Source organism: Dysidea avara, chromosome 3, assembly GCF_963678975.1.
Source record: "Dysidea avara chromosome 3, odDysAvar1.4, whole genome shotgun sequence".
NCBI lineage: Eukaryota > Metazoa > Porifera > Demospongiae > Dictyoceratida > Dysideidae > Dysidea > Dysidea avara.
The window spans coordinates 27,531,507-27,550,421 of NC_089274.1; the positions used below are offsets into that span (position 1 = coordinate 27,531,507).

At 35.5% G+C, this 18,915-nt stretch overlaps 1 protein-coding gene across 1 annotated transcript; it reads right to left on the reverse strand.

Annotated features, from left to right (window-relative positions):
- Nucleotides 1–13,776: 13,776 nt before the first annotated feature.
- LOC136251884 (hemicentin-1-like) lies at nt 13,777–18,789 on the reverse strand. The gene is made up of 9 exons (XM_066044288.1): nt 18,654–18,789; nt 18,377–18,565; nt 18,180–18,293; nt 17,093–17,377; nt 15,661–15,918; nt 15,210–15,533; nt 15,040–15,095; nt 14,525–14,988; nt 13,777–14,175 (listed from the first exon to the last, which is right to left on the reverse strand). The coding sequence occupies exons 1-9, from the start codon at nt 18,736–18,738 to the stop codon at nt 13,851–13,853; spliced, it is 2,100 nt and encodes a 699-aa protein (XP_065900360.1). The 5' UTR covers nt 18,739–18,789; the 3' UTR covers nt 13,777–13,850.
- Nucleotides 18,790–18,915: the final 126 nt, after the last annotated feature.

Below are 18,915 nucleotides of genomic sequence, written 5' to 3' on the forward strand. Positions count from 1 at the left end.
TACCCATTTTAGTAAAATCTTCAATTCCGTTAATACCAATGTTTTCTTCCTTGAAAGTTTATCATATGTTATATCATGTGTGCAAACATTATCCTTGCATGTGCTTACTATTGTCTACACAAGTCAGCAAAACCATATACATACATGATTGGAATAGTCAAATAACTATCTAAAGCTGTTAACACTATTAAATGTAAAATGCATATACAAAACTTCTAATTCAATGCATGAATAATAATGTATTAAGTGCGTAATCTCAAAGAAACCCTGCATATTATGTTTTGTCACAATTCCTTGTCAGTTGTCAGTCGCTCCAGCAGCATCGTCCTTATGTGCAACAATTACTTGTTGTGTTCCACCATATTCCCACTACAATGATCAATGTGTACTGTATAGCTAACCTATGACAGGTACAAAGAAAGCATAGCTTATTTGGTAACATCATTGTTAACAAAGTTATAGCTAACGAATGCCGTAAAATGTAGAGTAGGGCTTATCATACAGTACGATAGTAACTGTATAGTAGGGACCACAAAGGAGTAGGCGTGGCCCACAAAATAATATCACCCAAACATCAGCCTCAATTTTCCCTTACAACGATGAGGCAGTATTGGTGAGGTAAAACTAAACCCAAACAAGCTTTTAGATCGACCCAAAATGCTTTCAACAAGTTCTTGATTAAAATGTTGTGTAACGGGTTGAACATAGCTGACAACGAAGTGTAATGGTAACTTCACTTTTCACATGATAATTGATATAGCTGGGGCACGCGGTGCCTTTTCAGATACAGTATGCGTGGGGTCACCAGCTATAATAAAATTATTTACAAAAAAAGTTAACAAACAAGTACATGAAAAAATTTGGAATTTTCAACTAGAGTAGGGACGACAGTACATTGATAAAAAGTACTGAAACAAGTGCATAGGGGTAGTGAATAATACTAAAATACAGTTAAATAATAAGACGTGTTATATCCCTACTGTGCTTAAGATGCCATAATGGAAATGCACAGTAGGGATATAACACATCTTATTATTTAACTGTATTTTAGTATTGTTCACTACCCCTATGCACTTGTTTCAGTACTATTTATCAATGTACTGTCGTCCCTACTCTAGTTGAAAATTCCAAATTTTTTCGTGTACTTGTAATATTATAGGAATATCCCATTTGGGTGCACATGTATTGCTAAAAATACTCTTAGATACAATCTCAAAGCATTCAAATCTCAAAATTTTCCTGTGGGGCATTCCCCCAGACCCCCCCTAGTGTGGGCATGCTTTGCCTGCTGGTGTGCTTTACACACTAAGATACGGTTAATTATTTTAAACACACATTGTAGCTTAGAGCCACTCCACATGACTTGCCCACCCACTTTTGAGTACTGTTCTCCACCCCTGGATAGAGCAGTCAACTACCCTGATAGAACAGTCACATGCATGTATTATTAGTTTACCTCTACCAAAGTTGTATCTCTTAAGATCTGATTTTATTCTGGGGGCATGCCCCCTGACCACTAGAATACTAGCATCCATGTTTGGTGTATGTATGCTTTAAACTTCATGTAACTCCACCTCTTAACTCTTTAGCCTGCTCCTGATACAGTACCAGCAGAAGAAAGCAAGCAAGCCCAATCCCAACATATGTTAAAAATGTCAGCTTTTAAGTTAATTTGGTGAAAAGATTCAATCTCGGAATACAAAAATTTCTTAGGGGATCATGCCCCACATCCTCCTAGATTTAAGGCTGCATGCAACAGAAATTTTGAAAAACTTGTCACCAGAATTTCTGGAGCTGCCCTTGCACAAACTCCAAATTGCTATCTTCTGCATGTGTAATCATTTTTAACATTAAAAAAGCCATGATTGGGATTTAATATTGAGCTATTTTTAATACATACCTTTTAGACAAATGTGAATCATGGTTTATGGCTGGTCAGATATTGTAGTGACCCAAGTATCCTGTGACATATTAAGACCTAGCTGCTAACTTATTTAAGTTAGTCTTATATCTCTTTAAAAATTGCATTCTCTAATCTTCTATTAGAATAATTGACTGCTCTATTAGAATACATCTGACTTCTCTATTAAAAATATGCAAACCTGGCCGTAAGTTAAATTTCAAAAGTGGGTTCCAGAACACCCAGGAACCCCCAATAAATATGCCCCTGTGCTGTCCAAGATATCTCCTGCCAGTGCGTGAAATAGTGTATGCTCTAATATAATATCCATTATGACCTTCATTTATATATATGGCCACAATTATGTTTCTTTTCAGTTGTAAGCAGGATGGATTCAGCAACAATGAAGTGATAGCTCAATCAGAGTATATATACTGCATGAGTGTTCTATTAGAATATATCGATCTACACTATGTACCATGCCAATATGTAGGATACGATCTGAAGTTATTCTTGCTAGTAATAAACTAAGAATTACACTGAAAAGTTAAATTTAGCATATTTGCTGTGACCCAAAAGATGTTTTTGAAATCTGACAGGCATTTTCTATTTTCCATGCATTTCTGAAATTTCACACAAAAAGATGTGAGCAATGGACCAGAAGCACAATTCCATATCCAACAAATTCATAAAATGCATGCATAATTATTGAACTGTCATGAACAAGTAATGATGCACTTTGTTCACAAAATTATATTTTATTGTAAATCTTTTAAATTATAATTAGTTATTTTACTTCTTAGTTAGGTACTATCTAATAGTCACAGAAATGAGTAAAATCTCTATGCAAATATATACAGCTTGGCTGTCCAAAAGGGTGCATCTATGAAATTAAAAGAAACTAGTGAGGACTGATGTGGCAAAGAATAAGTGGTAATGCTACTATGTTTTACAAAAATTTAATATTAGTTTAGTCCTGCTGTATTGGGTGTAACTGGAGTACTGGACTGGAACACTGCACTGGACTACTGAAATGACATATTTTTTGGTTTTTACACAATCTGAAGTTGTTTTTTTTTGAGAAGGGCCTTCAAAAAACTTGCAGTCTGCTACTAAAATGATGAGTGTGAGGAGTGGAGTAAGTAATAACTAACTTCTCTTATACTCTATGGTATTTATACACTTCTTAGTATTGTGCTTGGGGATTGTAATATATAGCAATAGCTAACCAAAAATCATTTTACTATATTTGTGTTACCTACGTATGATACACTATATCCTTGAACTAAATAGCTCTGACCGCTGGGACACAACCTATCCTTCTGAAGACAATCTATTGTAGCTAAATTCATTCCTACATGCAATATAAACAAACTCATTGTACAACTGTTGGTTTTTTTTTGCAATCATGATTAGTTCTTACATGTGCTGATTGACGTACCATAATATTTGACCAAACTTGTTAGCACTGTACAAGCTTGCAACTACCTCCAAGACGTTATCGTTGGTTAACCAAAACTAGAACATTCCCTGCAGCATACTGATAAGGAGTATAGGTTTATGTACTGTAAAAGAACATAATAAATAGAGATGAAATCACTGTAAGTCAGTTTTTGCTTACTCCACTCCTCACACTCATCATTTTAGTAGCAAACTGCAAGTTTGCTGGAGGCCCTTAGCTAGCAAGACTCAATAAAATCAACCTCAGAATGTGTAAAAACCAAAAATATGCCAGTCCAATTCAAGTCCAGTAGTCCAGTGATTAGTTACACCCTGCTGTATTCCCAATTAATTCATACTAACACAACTTTTTTCTCTACACTGACTATTGAAAAAGGCAGCCAATGCCTTAAAATAAATAAATAAGGAATGCAGCAAGACTGTAATGATAAAGGACCAATGTCAGATACAATGTTGCATTACCGTTCATTCTTGGCTGCACATTAGTCGCCAGTTACTTTTATTTTCTTGGTTGCACCCTTTTGTACAACCAAGCTGTTTTGCATGTGGTATACATATCATTTTACAATGGTGCATGGCGTTCTCATTTTCAGTGTTGGGCAAGTTACTTTGTAAAAGTAACTAGTTACATATTACATATTACTTGCAACTGAACTATTTAGTTACAGTTACATATTACCCATAAAATAAAGTAACTGTAATAATATTACATATTATATTACTTTGTGTCCATAGCCTTAAACTGTCACGTGTGAAACTACCACCTTATCACGTGATATGATTGCGTTGTTGGACAATATGCAAATTTTGGTTATAAATAAGAAGCTGGTGAATAAGCTTCATTCAGTAGGCCTCGTTACTTCGTTGTGGCTAGGCGTTACTCAGGGGATAACTAACGAGATTAGTAACTTCGTTACTTGTAGTAATAATATTGCATAATATTAGACTCGTTACAGTAACTATATTACTTAGGTAACGCGTTACATTTGTAAGTAAAGTAGCTTACGTTATATTACCTATTTTTATAGCGTATTTCGTTATATTACTTTGTTACCACAAAAGTAATAATATTACGTAACGCATTACATAAGTAACGCGTTACTCCCAACACTGCTCATTTTTAATGCTTGTGTTTTCAATTGAATATAAGTTTCTAAAAAACATGTTAAATACGCTATATACAGTGGAACCTCTCTTATACAAATCGTTATTATCCAGGTACCTCTGTTGTCTGGACAGCCCAAATCAGTCATGTGGCTTTGTAGCCTATCACTATTATGAAGTTTGGGTTAGATGAAAGTTCAAGGGTAATAACCTGAAGGTTACTATTTACCCTGTTAGGTGGCTTGCGTATATGACTTCATCCTCTGTCCACCAAACTTTACAACAACACTAACTGATAGCAATAATGACATTACTAAATACTTTATGGATATTAGCATGCATTTCTTATTTCTGAGATATGGGCAGTACCAGATTGTCCAGATAAGAGAGGTTCCACCGTAGGGTGATTAGACATGTAGCATGGGGCGGTGGAGCAAGCCAGAGTGAGGAGGCCAGGCCAGCTGTAAATTGAAAACCAAAAAAAAAAAAAAAGATCACAGGCTGCTGACAATAACTGCTCTCCACCAATTATATCTCCTTATTTATACATAACTAAGTAGCTTGCTACACTGCTTCTCTGAATACTGTAATTGCTTTATTAGAGTATCCAGATCCTGATTGTTCTATTAGAGTATCTCGATCTTTTCTTGCAAATAGTGTCCCAAAAAAGTAGAGGGGGCATGGCCCCTCTCAGGCCTGCCAACCTAGGAAACAGAAAAATCTTGAGACCTGGTCTTGACATCCAGAATGGACTACTGTATCTGTACATTATTATAGGCAGACATGGCAAGTTGCAACAGCCCCCATGCCCATACAATGGGCAGATAGGCCACCTTTACCATGCAACACATATACACATGTCCATCTTCATGTGGGCATCAATATAGCATTTAAAACATGTTTTGCATCACTAATCTATGCATGGAATATCTAGACCTGCAGTAAATGTGTGCATGAGTCTTATTTCACCAGCTAGTTAAATGTACTTACTCAGAAGTCACTGTGTTGAAAGTGAAACAGTTACTCTTTTATTCAGTGCTTTGAAGTTGTAACACATGACTGGACTATGGAACATTCTTGATATAAGCCACTAGGTGCTTATAATATCACGTGATGACTTAGCGGAGATGTGTCGATTTCATCCTAGAGGCTGAAAGCAAGTAAAATACTCCAGGCACATAGTACATACCATTTGTATAGACTACAAACCCAGCTGGGAAAGCAGGTACTCTTACGTGACGTACAAACCAAGCGCTTCAGGGTTGGTATTCTGATCAGAGTTCTGACTCAACTCCAGATCTTGCTCCAGATACTCTCCAATACATTGGTATTAAATAGAAGGCCAAAGACGAATCCTTGCCCTACCATACAGTACGTACTGTATGATAACAACGACTATCATTAAAATAACTTTTTGTAGACACATGCAACAATAAATTAGAGCATTTCAGACAGACTCATGCTCTTGATTATGTATGGATTTCATGTGTTAATGGAGACAGGTTGAATCAGTTGCATAGCAGAACCAAATCTTTTGAATGTTCTATTAGAGTAGTTAGGTGACTGCTCTATTAGAGTATATCGATCTGGTGCATTCCCAGCACTGATTCATGTAGTATTCCATTCTTGCATAACCTTTAGCACAAATTCTGGTAAATCAAGGAAAAGTAAGTTGGCTATTGACTACAACAGTTGCTTAATTTTAGCAACTGGATATTGGAAAAGTGAGGGGGCACTGCCCCTCCACTTGTAAAAGTGTGTGTGTGTGTGTGTGTGTGTGTGTGTGTGTGTGTGGGGGGGGGGGGGGGGGGGGGGTAGTCTGGCGCCGCCCGCCCCTTCGCAAAAAGTAAGGATCTGGTGAAATACAAATACCTAATCATTTCAAAAGGAATTCAATTAGACAGCTCACGTAATGCTTGTTACGTCAGATGATTGCACTTCAATTCGAACAAAAGCATTGTGTTGCCAAGGCGATTTCTGTGTGAACGTCATTGGCATGCACTAATTGGCTAGCGCCGAATCTGGGCGCTAGAAATGATTTAGTATCTGTATTTCACCAGACCCTTACTTTATGCGAAGGGGCGGGCGGTGCCAGACTAGGGGGGGAGTTGCCCCCACCACACCTCCTATTTCTCCGCCCCTGGCTCTATCAGAGTATTTGATCTGAACCTATGTAAATCAAATTTTAATTACCTGAATATACTTCCTGGAACCTCCTAGATCTGCCCATGGTATGAGACACTTCTACATGGACTATATAGGTTTTTACTGTATGTAGCTCTGAGGTCATTTCATGCAAAGATTTGAAAATAAAGTGGAACAAGTCACAGTTGCAGGGTCTGAGGGGTGCAGCCTCCAGATGTTGACAGGTAATCTAGTTACATCTAGTAACACTGTTTAAAGAGTGACGATGAAATTTACATGTCTATATTTTGAGATACTTTCAGTTGTACTCTTACAATGAACAAATTTGCTGTGTGACTGATCATTGCAAGTCATTTTTGCAAATTTTCGTTATTTCTTTGATATTTTCATCATGTGGCAGTGTTGCCAGAGTGATATAGGTAGGTGGCTGCATTTTTTAGAAACTGCACTGCTTAACCACTTTCATAAAAATTTAATATTATTAAGTTTTTAACCTAGGTAGTTCAGTGGGTGTGCACAAACACCTCCTCTCATGCAACAGAAAATTGTATAGTATTCGAATACTCAGTGGTGAATCTAGAAATTTTCAGAGGGGGTTTCAGATACCACTTTAGCAAAGACCAAAAAAAGAAAGAAGAAAAAGGTTGCAACCTGCTGTTGAATGCTGTAATTGTGATTTCAAAGCAAAAGTATGAAGTCTCTCCAATAGAAAGAACACATTAACTTTTCAAACATACCTTATGTAGCTGAAGTCTTTGAGCAGGCTGTAGGACCAGGTGTCCTACAGACTTTCAGCACTTATGCTGTAAAGCATTAATAAATAAAACTATATATAACTCGTGGCGATTTTATCACCCACACGACGACTCATCAATAAATTTGGGGCGTGCTATTTTCAGAGGGGGTTTCAACTGAAACCATTGCAACCCCCCTGATACTCTAATAATGCCAACAGTGTTGGGCAAGTTACTTTGTAAAAGTAACTAGTTACATATTACTTGCAACTGAACTATCTAGTTAAAGTTACATATTACCCATAAAATAAAGTAACTGTAATAATATTACATATTATATTACTTTGTGTCCACAGCCTTAAGCTGTCACGTGTGAAACTACCACCTTATCACGTGACATGATTGCGTTGTTGGATAATATGCAAATCTTAGTTATAAGTAAGAAGCTGGTGAATAAGCTTCATTCAGTAGGCCTCGTTACTTCGTTATGGCTAGGCGTTACTAATGAGACTAGTAACTTCGTTACTTGTAGTAATAATATTACATACTATTAGATTCGTTACAGTAACTATATTACTTATGTAATGCGTTACATTTGTAAGTTAAGTAACTTGCATTATATTACCTGTTTTTATAGCGTATTTCGTTATATTACTTTGTTACCACAAAAGTAATAATATTACGTAACGAGTTACATAACACTGAATGCCAGTCACGTATTTCATTATTTGCAACCAGTTAACTTTGTAGAAATGTTATCAAAATTATATACAGTATTTTGGCATCAGTTATTCAAAATTTCCTTGGGTGTATGACCTCTCAGTAGCCAGGATTTTTTTGAAGGGGGTTCGGATTTAAAGTGGAATGCCTTAAGGGGAAAACCTGGGTGCTTCCCCTAGACCATATTTGAACGAAAATGATGCATACACAAAATGTGCCCTTAGGTAGAAACATTAAAAGGTGCTGTTTGTGCATCTAACTAGCTAAAACCTACATAGTGCTGTTTATGCAGCTTATAGAAACTATAAACCTATTGTAAAACTAACTAATCTTCACTTCCGGACAGCATACTGACAGCCAACTTCAATTTCCTAGCACACGGAAGCCTTTAGTGCAATTTGGTGCCCTCAGGGGCAGGTCGACTCTTCAGCAATTGCTAATATTTTTAAACTTTGTGCACAACAACCATAACCAGCAAATTGATGTTATCTAAAGAAAGCTTTAGACAGTATTCCCCATGACAAGTTACTTTGCAAGCTATATAGTATTGGCATTCAGGGCAAATTGTGGAAGTGGTTCAGGAGCTACTTATTTGGTAGAATTCAACATGTTCGTATTAATCAGTAATTATCTGCCCCCTTGCCGGTTCTATCTGGGGTTCCCCAAGGGAGTATTTTGGGACCCCTACTCTTCATTATTTACATGAATGATTTACCATCTTGTGTTACCATCATTCATGGACGACACCAAGATTTATAACACTGTTTGTAGTCCTGGAGATATTTCAGCACTTCAAAACGATTTAGACTCAGCAACTTTGTGGAGTACGAGATATGATATGTTCTTTAATCCAAAAGAGTGTCTACCTTAGTAGTAATGCAAAAGTCATCACTAATTACAAAATAGCTGACACACAGGTTTTAACAAATAGTTCACATAAAGATCTTGGTATTATAATATCATCAGACCTATTTTGGGATCAACACTACAAAAACATAATCCCTAAGACCTACAGAATGCTAGGACTGCTCCATCACAGCTTCAGCAGGCATCAAACAGTAACAACCAAGAGAACTTTGTATATTTCTTTAGTGAGATCGCAAGTTACAAACTGTTTAGTGATTTGGAGGCCTAACCTTATCAAGGACATCACACTTATTGAACAGATCCAGAGGAGAGCAACAAAGTTTATTTTAAATGACTACAGTTCTGATTACTTTGATAGACTCAAACAACTTAACCTACTACCTTTAATGTACAACTTTGAGCTTAATGAACTAGTGTTTACGCTAAAATCACTCAAGTATCCCCCTCCCTCTTTTAATATCACAGACTACATAACTTTTGCTGATGGTAATACCAGGTCCTCCTCAAGTGGTAAAATGATCCATGTTAGAAACAATAATAATGCAGATAGACATTTTTTTTCAATAGAATCCCTCGATTGTGGAATGCCCTACCCCCTATTGACTTATCTTTATCTATTAAAACGAACAAAACAAGGATATATAAGTTTCTATGGTCACATTTTTTATCAAACTTTAGACATGACAACCCCTGTACATTTCATTTTTTATGCCTATGTAGTAGATGTTCCAACACACCCCGTCCCCCTTTAATGTAACTCTTTAAGTATAAGTAATGTAATTTTAATAAGTAATGTAGTATGGTAAGTATAAATTTTGGATTTTTAATGGCCAGTAGCCTTGAGATAGTGGACCATCAGTACTGTACCCTAAAGATTTTATTAATTGTACATCCCTTATTCTATACATGTATGCAGTACTGTAAAGTTATAATCAATCAATCAATCCACACTCGAGTCCCTTAGTTGGCAATACTTCTTTCCAGCTATACATTAATCTCAGCCGGTCCTCCTGTTGATGGTCAATAACTTCAGACTTGGGTTGTACTCCAATATGTTCGAGACATCACGTGCCCACAATATATAACAAAATAAACAAACCATTCATCAGCAGTGTTGGGAGTAACGCGTTACTTATGTAATGCGTTACGTATTATATTACTTTTGTGGTAACAAAGTAATATAACGAAATACGCTATAAAAACAGGTAATATAACGCAAGCAACTTTACTTACAAATGTAACGCGTTACCTAAGTAATATAGTTACTGTAACGAGTCTAATATTACATAATATTATTACTACAAGTAATGAAGTTACTAATCTCGTTAGTTATCCTCTGAGTAACGCCTAGCCACAACGGAGTAATGAGGCCTACTCAATGAAGCTTATTCACCAGTTTCTTGCTTATAACCAAAATTTGCATATTGTCCAACAACGCAATCATGTCACGTGATAAGGTGATAGTTTTACACGTGACAGCTTAAGGCTGTGGACACAAAGTAATATAATATGTAATATTATTACAGTTACTTTATTTTATGGGTAATATGTAACTGTAACTAAATAGTTCAGTTGCAAGTAATAATGTAACTAGTTACTTTTACAAAGTAACTTGCCCAACACTGTTCATCAGGTATATATGTTTGTACTAACCTGACACATGTATAACATGACCACTCAAGTTTAGCAGTGCTGCCTTGTAATATGTCTCAACCGATCATTGAACAGTCCTTCGCCATAACTCGCACCATTTCAACCATGCATCACGTGCGAAATTGATCACGTGATGATTCAGCATTAATGTGATGTGACCCTCAAGAGTAGTGCAGAGGAGTGCCAGTGGGCAAGTAGCTACCGGAGAGCTCCAGGGCTGTAAGATTTGGCGTGATTTAAAAAATTCTGCCTCTGAAAGGGGGGTTCGTCCGAACCATCCGAACCCCCCCCCCATGCCTACGCCTTTGCCTCTAGGGTGTAGACCTCACTATCTATAGTATGCAAGGTGTTCTTTGCATAGCTACAAAACATTAAACCCAAAGATTCATCTTTTCTCTGAAAAACTTCCTCTTGATTATGATAGAGTCTGATTTTACAGCCATAACACATGAAATCAAAGTAGGCAATAATGATAATATCAATAAATTTCTAATAAAGATTTACCAGTGGCAGCAGAAGGTGGGGACTAGAGGGGCTGAAGCCACCCCCAACTTTCAGATGAGAGGCACATAGCTCCTCCAATAATTACCTTGTGTGATTTTATGAGTGCATCATATGATTAAATATTGTTGTGGTTTCAAAACTAGCAGCTATTATGTCATACATATGTTGTACCAGCTTTAGGGTTACTTTTGCACATGCACATTTAATTAGTTCAACAATTAATATAAATTATCTGTTTTAGCAGGCTTATAGTAATTGTGTGCTGTATAGCATTATCAGTGATGATGATGATGATGATGATAGTGTGTTTAAAAGTGTGAAGAAAAAATTCCGTCTACAGCCTGTACTAGTGCTGTGCTGTAAATATGTTTTGTCTTCCCTTGAGGAGCCTCTCATTATTGTGCATTCCTAGAATCCTTATAGTAGGCATGATTTGTAAAATTTATCACATACAGATGGCTGATGCTGTGTTTTTATTGTAATGGGATCATACATAGTGGAAATGGATGCATGCCCACCTTTCAAATGGCAATCTAACAATCTTTGTGGCAAACATGGAGGTAATTTAAAATCATTATAATTCTGATAAATCAGTTATAATTGTAAATGCTTCCATTCAGTTGTACTATATACCTCCAAAAGCTTTTTCTAGGGGCATGCTACCTCAGGACTCTAATCATATAATTACATGAAGTATACTAGCATAATATTATTACCACTGAAAAGAGAGTAACTACACTTGTCAACACACTTGTATATCAGAGTATTTAAGCCATCAGTTTGTCTCCTCTGACATTTGATAAAATTTACAACTAGTTAGCCATAGTGTTGCTAAGCCCAAAACCAGTTTTTCCAACAGCGTTTTGGCAATAGGTATGTTGTTAACTCTTGGATGTTACGAAAAATTATATAACATCAATATTTTCTGAGGTCACTACCTGTGACATTATACAATCTTGAAACATTTGAGTGCTCTATAATGTTCTATTACAACATATCATTTAGAGTGAGAATAATCATACAGTACGATAGTACTGTATAGTAGGGACCACAAAGGAGTAGGCATGGCCCACAAAATAACATCACCCAAAACTATCCCTGACAACGATGAGGCAGTATTGGTTAGGTAAAACTAAGCCCAAACAAACTTTTAGATCGACCTGAAATGCTTTCAACAAGTTGCTACAGAATTTAAAAAAAAATTTATTTAACGGAATTTTCTATATACTGACTGCCTGATTGACTGATGCCTTCAGACAAGCATAATTCAATAACAGCTAAGGCTACAGGCTTGATTTTTTCACTGTTCGATGTTGCTTTGGCCCGAGAAGTGCCTTTTGGCATCATACAATGCATTCTTCATGGACTTATCAGTGTCCTCCTTTGTGTCCCATTCATTTTGTTGACAGCGAAAAGTGTCAATTTGGCAATAGCATGTGATGGCTTCCCTTCATAATGGCTGTTTTTATTGCTGAGGTGCTTTTTAAACAGTTCTTGATTCAGTCTTCTTTGTAACAGGTTGAACATAGCCAACAACGAAGTGTAATGGATATTTCACTTTTCAGATGATGATTGATATAACTGGGGTGCACGGTGCCATTTCTATCTTTCGGATTGTAGAGGTTCTTTTTGAACAGTTCTTGATTCATACTTTTGTGTAATGGGTTGAACATAGCTGACAATGAAGCGTAATGGATACTTCATTTTCAGATGATAATTGACATAGCTGGGGCATGCAGTGCCATTTCAGATGCGGTATGCGTGGGTTCACCAGTCATAATAATAATACATTCAAAAAAAGTTAACAAACAAGTACACAGAAAAATTTGGAATTTTCAACTAGAGCAGAAATACATAGGTAGTTACCCTTTTATGTATGTAGCTGTTTGGTTTTTTGCTAAGTTGCAGAATTAAAAATGCAAAGCTAATGAAAATTTAATAATTATAGTTGATATCACAGGCTATATCTCAAAACTATGCCAATAGGAGTAGCCTTATTATTATTATTTACATGTACACAGACAAATTTGGAATTTTCAACTAGAGTAGGGACCATAGCACATCAATAAAAAGTACTGAAACAAGTTGGAGTAGTGCACAGTATTAAATCAAAGTAAAAACAATAAGAAATATTATATCCCTACTGTGTTCAAGATACCATAATGGAAATGCACAATAGGGATATAACACTTCTTAATATTTTACTTACTGTGATTTAATATCGAGCACTACTCCAGCTTGTTTTAGTACTTTTTATTGATGTGCTATGGTCCCTACTCTAGTTGAAAATTCCAATTTTTTCTGTGTACATGTAAATAATAATAAGGCTACTCCAACATACACTATTGGCATAGTTTTGAGATATAGTCTGTGATATCAACTACAATTATTAAATTTTCATCAGCTTTGCATTTTTAATTCTGCAACTTAGCAAAAAACCAAACAGCTACATACATAAAAGGGTAATTACCTACGTATTTCTAGTAGAACCTTAACAAGGTTTACTTCATATACATCTGCGTAGTAAATATACCCTGAATTTGAGTCCTATATCTTCTCCTAAATGCTAGCAACATGCTTCAAATACCACTGTGTGATTTTCATTTCTATGTACTATGTGTGTACAGCAGGACAGTTCATGCTAAATGGATGTACATGCATATTTACAACTTACATATATTAATAATACACTTGCATTTGCATTATTATTGGCGTTGTTAAAGCAAAATGGCTTTTGCACATACTATGTATGTCTTCAGTTTTTATTTGAACACATTGTTTTCTCGATCATTTTGCAAGCCACTTTTGGGCTTATCCATTGTGTTTTTATCATATACAATTTGGTAATCATTTTCTTTCTTTTCTTTTGTTGATTCTTTGAAAGCTTCACTTGATAGCATTACTGATGAGCTATATGCAGGTGGTAGTATTTTAGACTTTTCAAACACTACTTCACTGTCTTTAATAGATGAAGAGTCCTCATTTGATTTATGGGTAGATATTTCTTCATACAGAGGTGGCGAGAATTTGTCCAAATCTTCATAGACGTGGACAGTTTTATTGTCGCTACAGTCAGTTTTTCTTTTTCTGTATGTAAAGCGGCTTAATGTGCATTCAAGCATTTATGTACATATTTGTATGTATGTATGTATATGTATGTATGCATGCATGCATGCACGTATGTATGTATGTATGTATGTATGTATGTATGTATGTATGTATGTATGTATGTATGTATGTATGTATGTATGTATGTATGTATGTATGTATGTATGTATGTATGTATGTATGTATGTATGTATGTATGTATGTATGTATGTATGTATGTATGTATGTATGTATGTATGTATGTATGTACGTACGTATGTATGTATGTACGTATGTATGTATATATGCATTTAATAATTTAAGAATCACATATCACATATAAGCTCACCTTCTGTGAATGGCAACCGCGTAAATTACTCCTACTAGAAGCAATATAAGTAGCACCATCACAACACAAGCAATTGTAACACTTATAATAATAACTTCTGGATTACTAGATTTTCTGTTGGTGGATACAACATACATTGTATTGTTTACATTGCTGGCTGTATTGTTTACATTGCTGGCTGCATTGTTGAGGTTAGTAGTTATATTAAGAAACACTATCCATCCGTGTCGTGGAAGGTTTATTAGTGGAGGGTCATTGCTGTATATGTCAGCTACTGCTTCATTGATTAGCATTTGAGCAGTCATATCACCATCATGATGAACTATACTGGTAACTAAGCCAGTGGTGGTGTCTAGACATGTCAGCTGGGGAGTATACAGGTTGTTGTTTCCATTGCAGTTGCATACATCATTAAACCATTCTCTCAAAGCATCCCTCAGCTCTTTGAGCAAGCCATTTGCATCCTATATTATTATTATATGACCATAGTTTGATTCACTTATTCAGCCAGTTACCTGTTGTAACTCATCACAGTCACTGATATTTCCCACATATACTGTTAAATTTACTTCTAAAGAAGTGAAATATGATTGCATCTCTAAAGTGCATTGATTATTAACAACTACTATACAACTCAAATATTTCACATAATAAAATCAACTAAGGCATGATGCTGAACTGTTACCTTGTTCAAATGCTGCTTTATCCCACACATAGAATTTCTTTTTAATAGAGCCGTACAGATTGGATGCTGAACACATTACAGTTATATTACCCATTTCAAACAAAAAATGGTGGTAAAGTTCTATACTTCCATTCCTGTATAATTGATAATCTGAATGATTAGTGCTCTCATGTAGTACAATAAACCCTTCAGATGGGACAGTCATCATACTCCAAATAATGTCAGGAGGTGGATAAGCATGTTTAATACCACATGACAAAACCATGCCATCATTATTTTGATCCATGATTTTTGTGCCAGGCTCCATCAGAAGTATTGGCTTTGCTGCAAAAATGCAACACAAGTGAAATGAAAACTTCTCCGTAATTTCTCCATATTTTATGTAAATGTACAACATTCTATGAGTACTATTACTATGTATGTTGTACATAGTATAAAATAAAACACTTACAATATATGTTGACAGTGAAAGTCATCTGTACACTTCCATATTCATTTCCAGCTTCACAGACATATTCCCCACTATCAGTAATATCAGCAGTGAAGATCATAACACTATCATTTTTGGTGTGTGGACAAGATGAACAAGTGTCTGGGATGGACCAGTTGTACACTGGATCTGATGAAGATGACACAGTACAATTGAGTACCACTTGTTCACTGACATTCACCATCACCTGGTTTTGTTCTAATAATGACTCTGGAAGCCCTGAAAAGGTTTAAGTGCATGTATATGACTGCATGAATAAAATTACCAATTATATACATAGCTGGCATAATTTTGAGCATAATAGACTAACAAAAGCATTATATTCTGATGTAATTTTCAATTAAAATGCACACTGAATGCACGCACCAAATTAAGGCAGCAAATTCTGAACACACTACAGATTATTGCTACATTTCATGTAATGTTATTACTGTTTTTGGGTTGATTATTCACACTTTTCAGGAAAAGATCACTTAATGTCCAAAAATGCAAATTTATCTCTGTATGCTGTAAAGTAAATTAAAAATAAATAAATAAATTTAAAAAACAAAAAATTCTATACATTCTTACTCTGCACAATAGCATCCTACAAAAAGTAGCACACACCAAGTAGCTACCTAGGACTAACTCTATCCTCCACACCAGACAAAAAGACTAACAAAAGCAGTATGCATAAAATGATTTTCTACGAAGTATCTTCACAGCTGCACAATCTCTATCAAAATGATCTGTTGCAAGCCTCTTATCAAACCAGTCCTAAAATAATTGGGATCCTTATACACAAAAGAACATCTTTGTTGTAAAATCAGTCCAAAGATGCTGTGCAAGGTTTGTGTGTAATAACTACTCTTCATATGCAAGTGTTGCAAATATGTCACAAAACTTAAGTTGGCCACTTCAACCTAACTGCAGAAACTAATTTAAAGCTATAAGATCACGCATCAAATGACTGATGTCCTTCTTACACTTGCTCCATTCAACTATATTGTTTACAAGTTGACTCAATGAAGTTACTATAATCAAACACAGGAACAGATACATATCTTTACTCATTCTTCCCATCAGCAATAAAAATTTGGAACACTGAACCTTCATCATCTGCTCAAGTCTAAAGCAAAACTAGTTTGACAATCATTAATTCATTGTATTTTTGATTTTTATTGATTAGCTATGTCATTTGCACATACTATTTGTATGATGTTTTGTTACTTTTGCACAGTACATACTAATTAATAAAGATCAAGATACTCTGATAGAGCAGTTATTTTCTCTTGTATAACAGTCAAGAAAACACTGATGTGCTCTAATAAAACAGTCCGCTCTCAGCTCAAGCCTAATAATAGATTTAATGCTGCACAAACACACACACACATGCACACACACACAATCTTACACACAATAGTTAGGGATATAGTAGCTTTCAGTAATTTTCCATTCTTATTAACCAAACAACTGTATTCCCCAAAATCTTCATCAGTAACATTGTGTATTGTTAATCCTGTGCTATTCACACTATATTTTTGACCATGGTTAGTCCACAGTAGTGAATTTTGATATTCCCATTGTATGAATGCATCATCTACATTAATTGAGCAGTTAATAAATTTATCATGATAACGTAGTGCTACATCTTCATAATAATATTCAGAGCTGCTACTGTAGACAAAAGCTGGTTCAACTGTAATTAAACAAATGGAATAGATAATGATATGATTATTACTATGACACACTTGTAATATTAATCAGTCCCTTTTTACATATCACACTATGTGTGTGTGCCTATATATAGATATATGCCACAGTTCGTCATGTGTTAGTTCCACAAGGCTGGCCTTAGAGGTCCTGGTTGGGGGAGGAGGGAGGGCTGGTAAACTAATTCATAGAGGGCCTCAATTGGCAGAAAGTAACCACCTATGCATTCATTAGTGTCTTTTCTGCTTGCTATGAAAATGACACTGAATTAGTTATTATGTAAATACATGTGGTCTGGAAGTGCTGACCATAAATACAGTGTATATGGTTGCGTAGGAGAAAGTGTGACTGCAATTGGTTATATTATGAATTCATAATCACCATATGCAATCTGAAAGTGTGAACCAGAAGTTCGGAGGCCCCTTTGGCCCTGATGTCCTAAGCAAGTTGCCTACTTTGCCTAATGGTATGGCTGGCTCTGCAGATTAAAGGGTTTTGCTTTGATGTAAGCCAACAATGCACCACAGTAGTTAAAGTCTCTAAAATTTCAGATTTTATTCCAGTATTTTGGCTGCTACACTATAGATTCTTTGTTGTTAAGATAATGTAATACAAAATGTTCAAATGTTATATAATATAAACTTTGCCCAGGGATTTGTCTAGGACTTGTGCAATGTTTGGATATAATATAACTATAAGTATACCTACATATACATATTTGCTTCATAATGTTTAAAGTTTCCATAAGCACAATACATTGTAGCTATGGCACGGACATGTACACTTACCATCAATTTGTATCACTATTTCTTTTTTTATATTGTGATTATTCGTTACTCTACATGTGTACTTTCCTTCATCTGATTTTGAACGATTGTAAAACATCAGTGTTGTGCCTTGAACTATATTGGGGACATCAAGATATATAATTATGTACAAATTGTTAAAGCGTATACAGTATTTGGCTACTTATTTACTTGCTAACCATAAATTCTTGCATTGTCATTTGTACTGATCACCTCAGAATTGGGATTAACCCATTCCACAAGATTATCCATGGGATTATCAGAAAAACAGGTTAAACTCAAGCTGCCACACTTACTAGGATAACTGCATATCACAGGTGTATTATTAGGTAATACTGATATTGGGAAGGTACCACTGATAAGACATCCTATAATGCAAGTAAACATCACAGATTGTAATGTATGTGACTGTATAACTGACTGCACCTATAGGCAATGCATATTCATATTACTAACCTATAACAGCAATGATGGAGATGAACTTGCAAATCATGATCAAAAACCTGGAGTCATCAATTAGCAAGCCAACACATGAATGCATATATAAGTGTGCTCACAACTGTATATACTTATGAATTAGTTATGCATGGACAGTCCTCATACAATAGATTACATTATAGCTAATATATATAGTGATTTAATAACATGTCCCTACACCTTGTTTACTGTTGTGTCAGTATGCATATCACATATTATATATATATATATATATATTCAC

Bases quoted from the DNA above. Each gene is read 5' to 3' on its own strand.
- LOC136251884 (XM_066044288.1), bottom strand. From the start codon at position 18,738: ATGCATTCATGTGTTGGCTTGCTAATTGATGACTCCAGGTTTTTGATC. The intron at 18,566-18,653 runs GTTAGTAATATG...CTTGCATTATAG, and splicing joins CTCCATCATTGCTGTTATAG to GATGTCTTATCAGTGGTACC. The intron at 17,378-18,179 runs GTAAGTGTACAT...GTTTAATTACAG, and splicing joins AATAGTGATACAAATTGATG to TTGAACCAGCTTTTGTCTAC.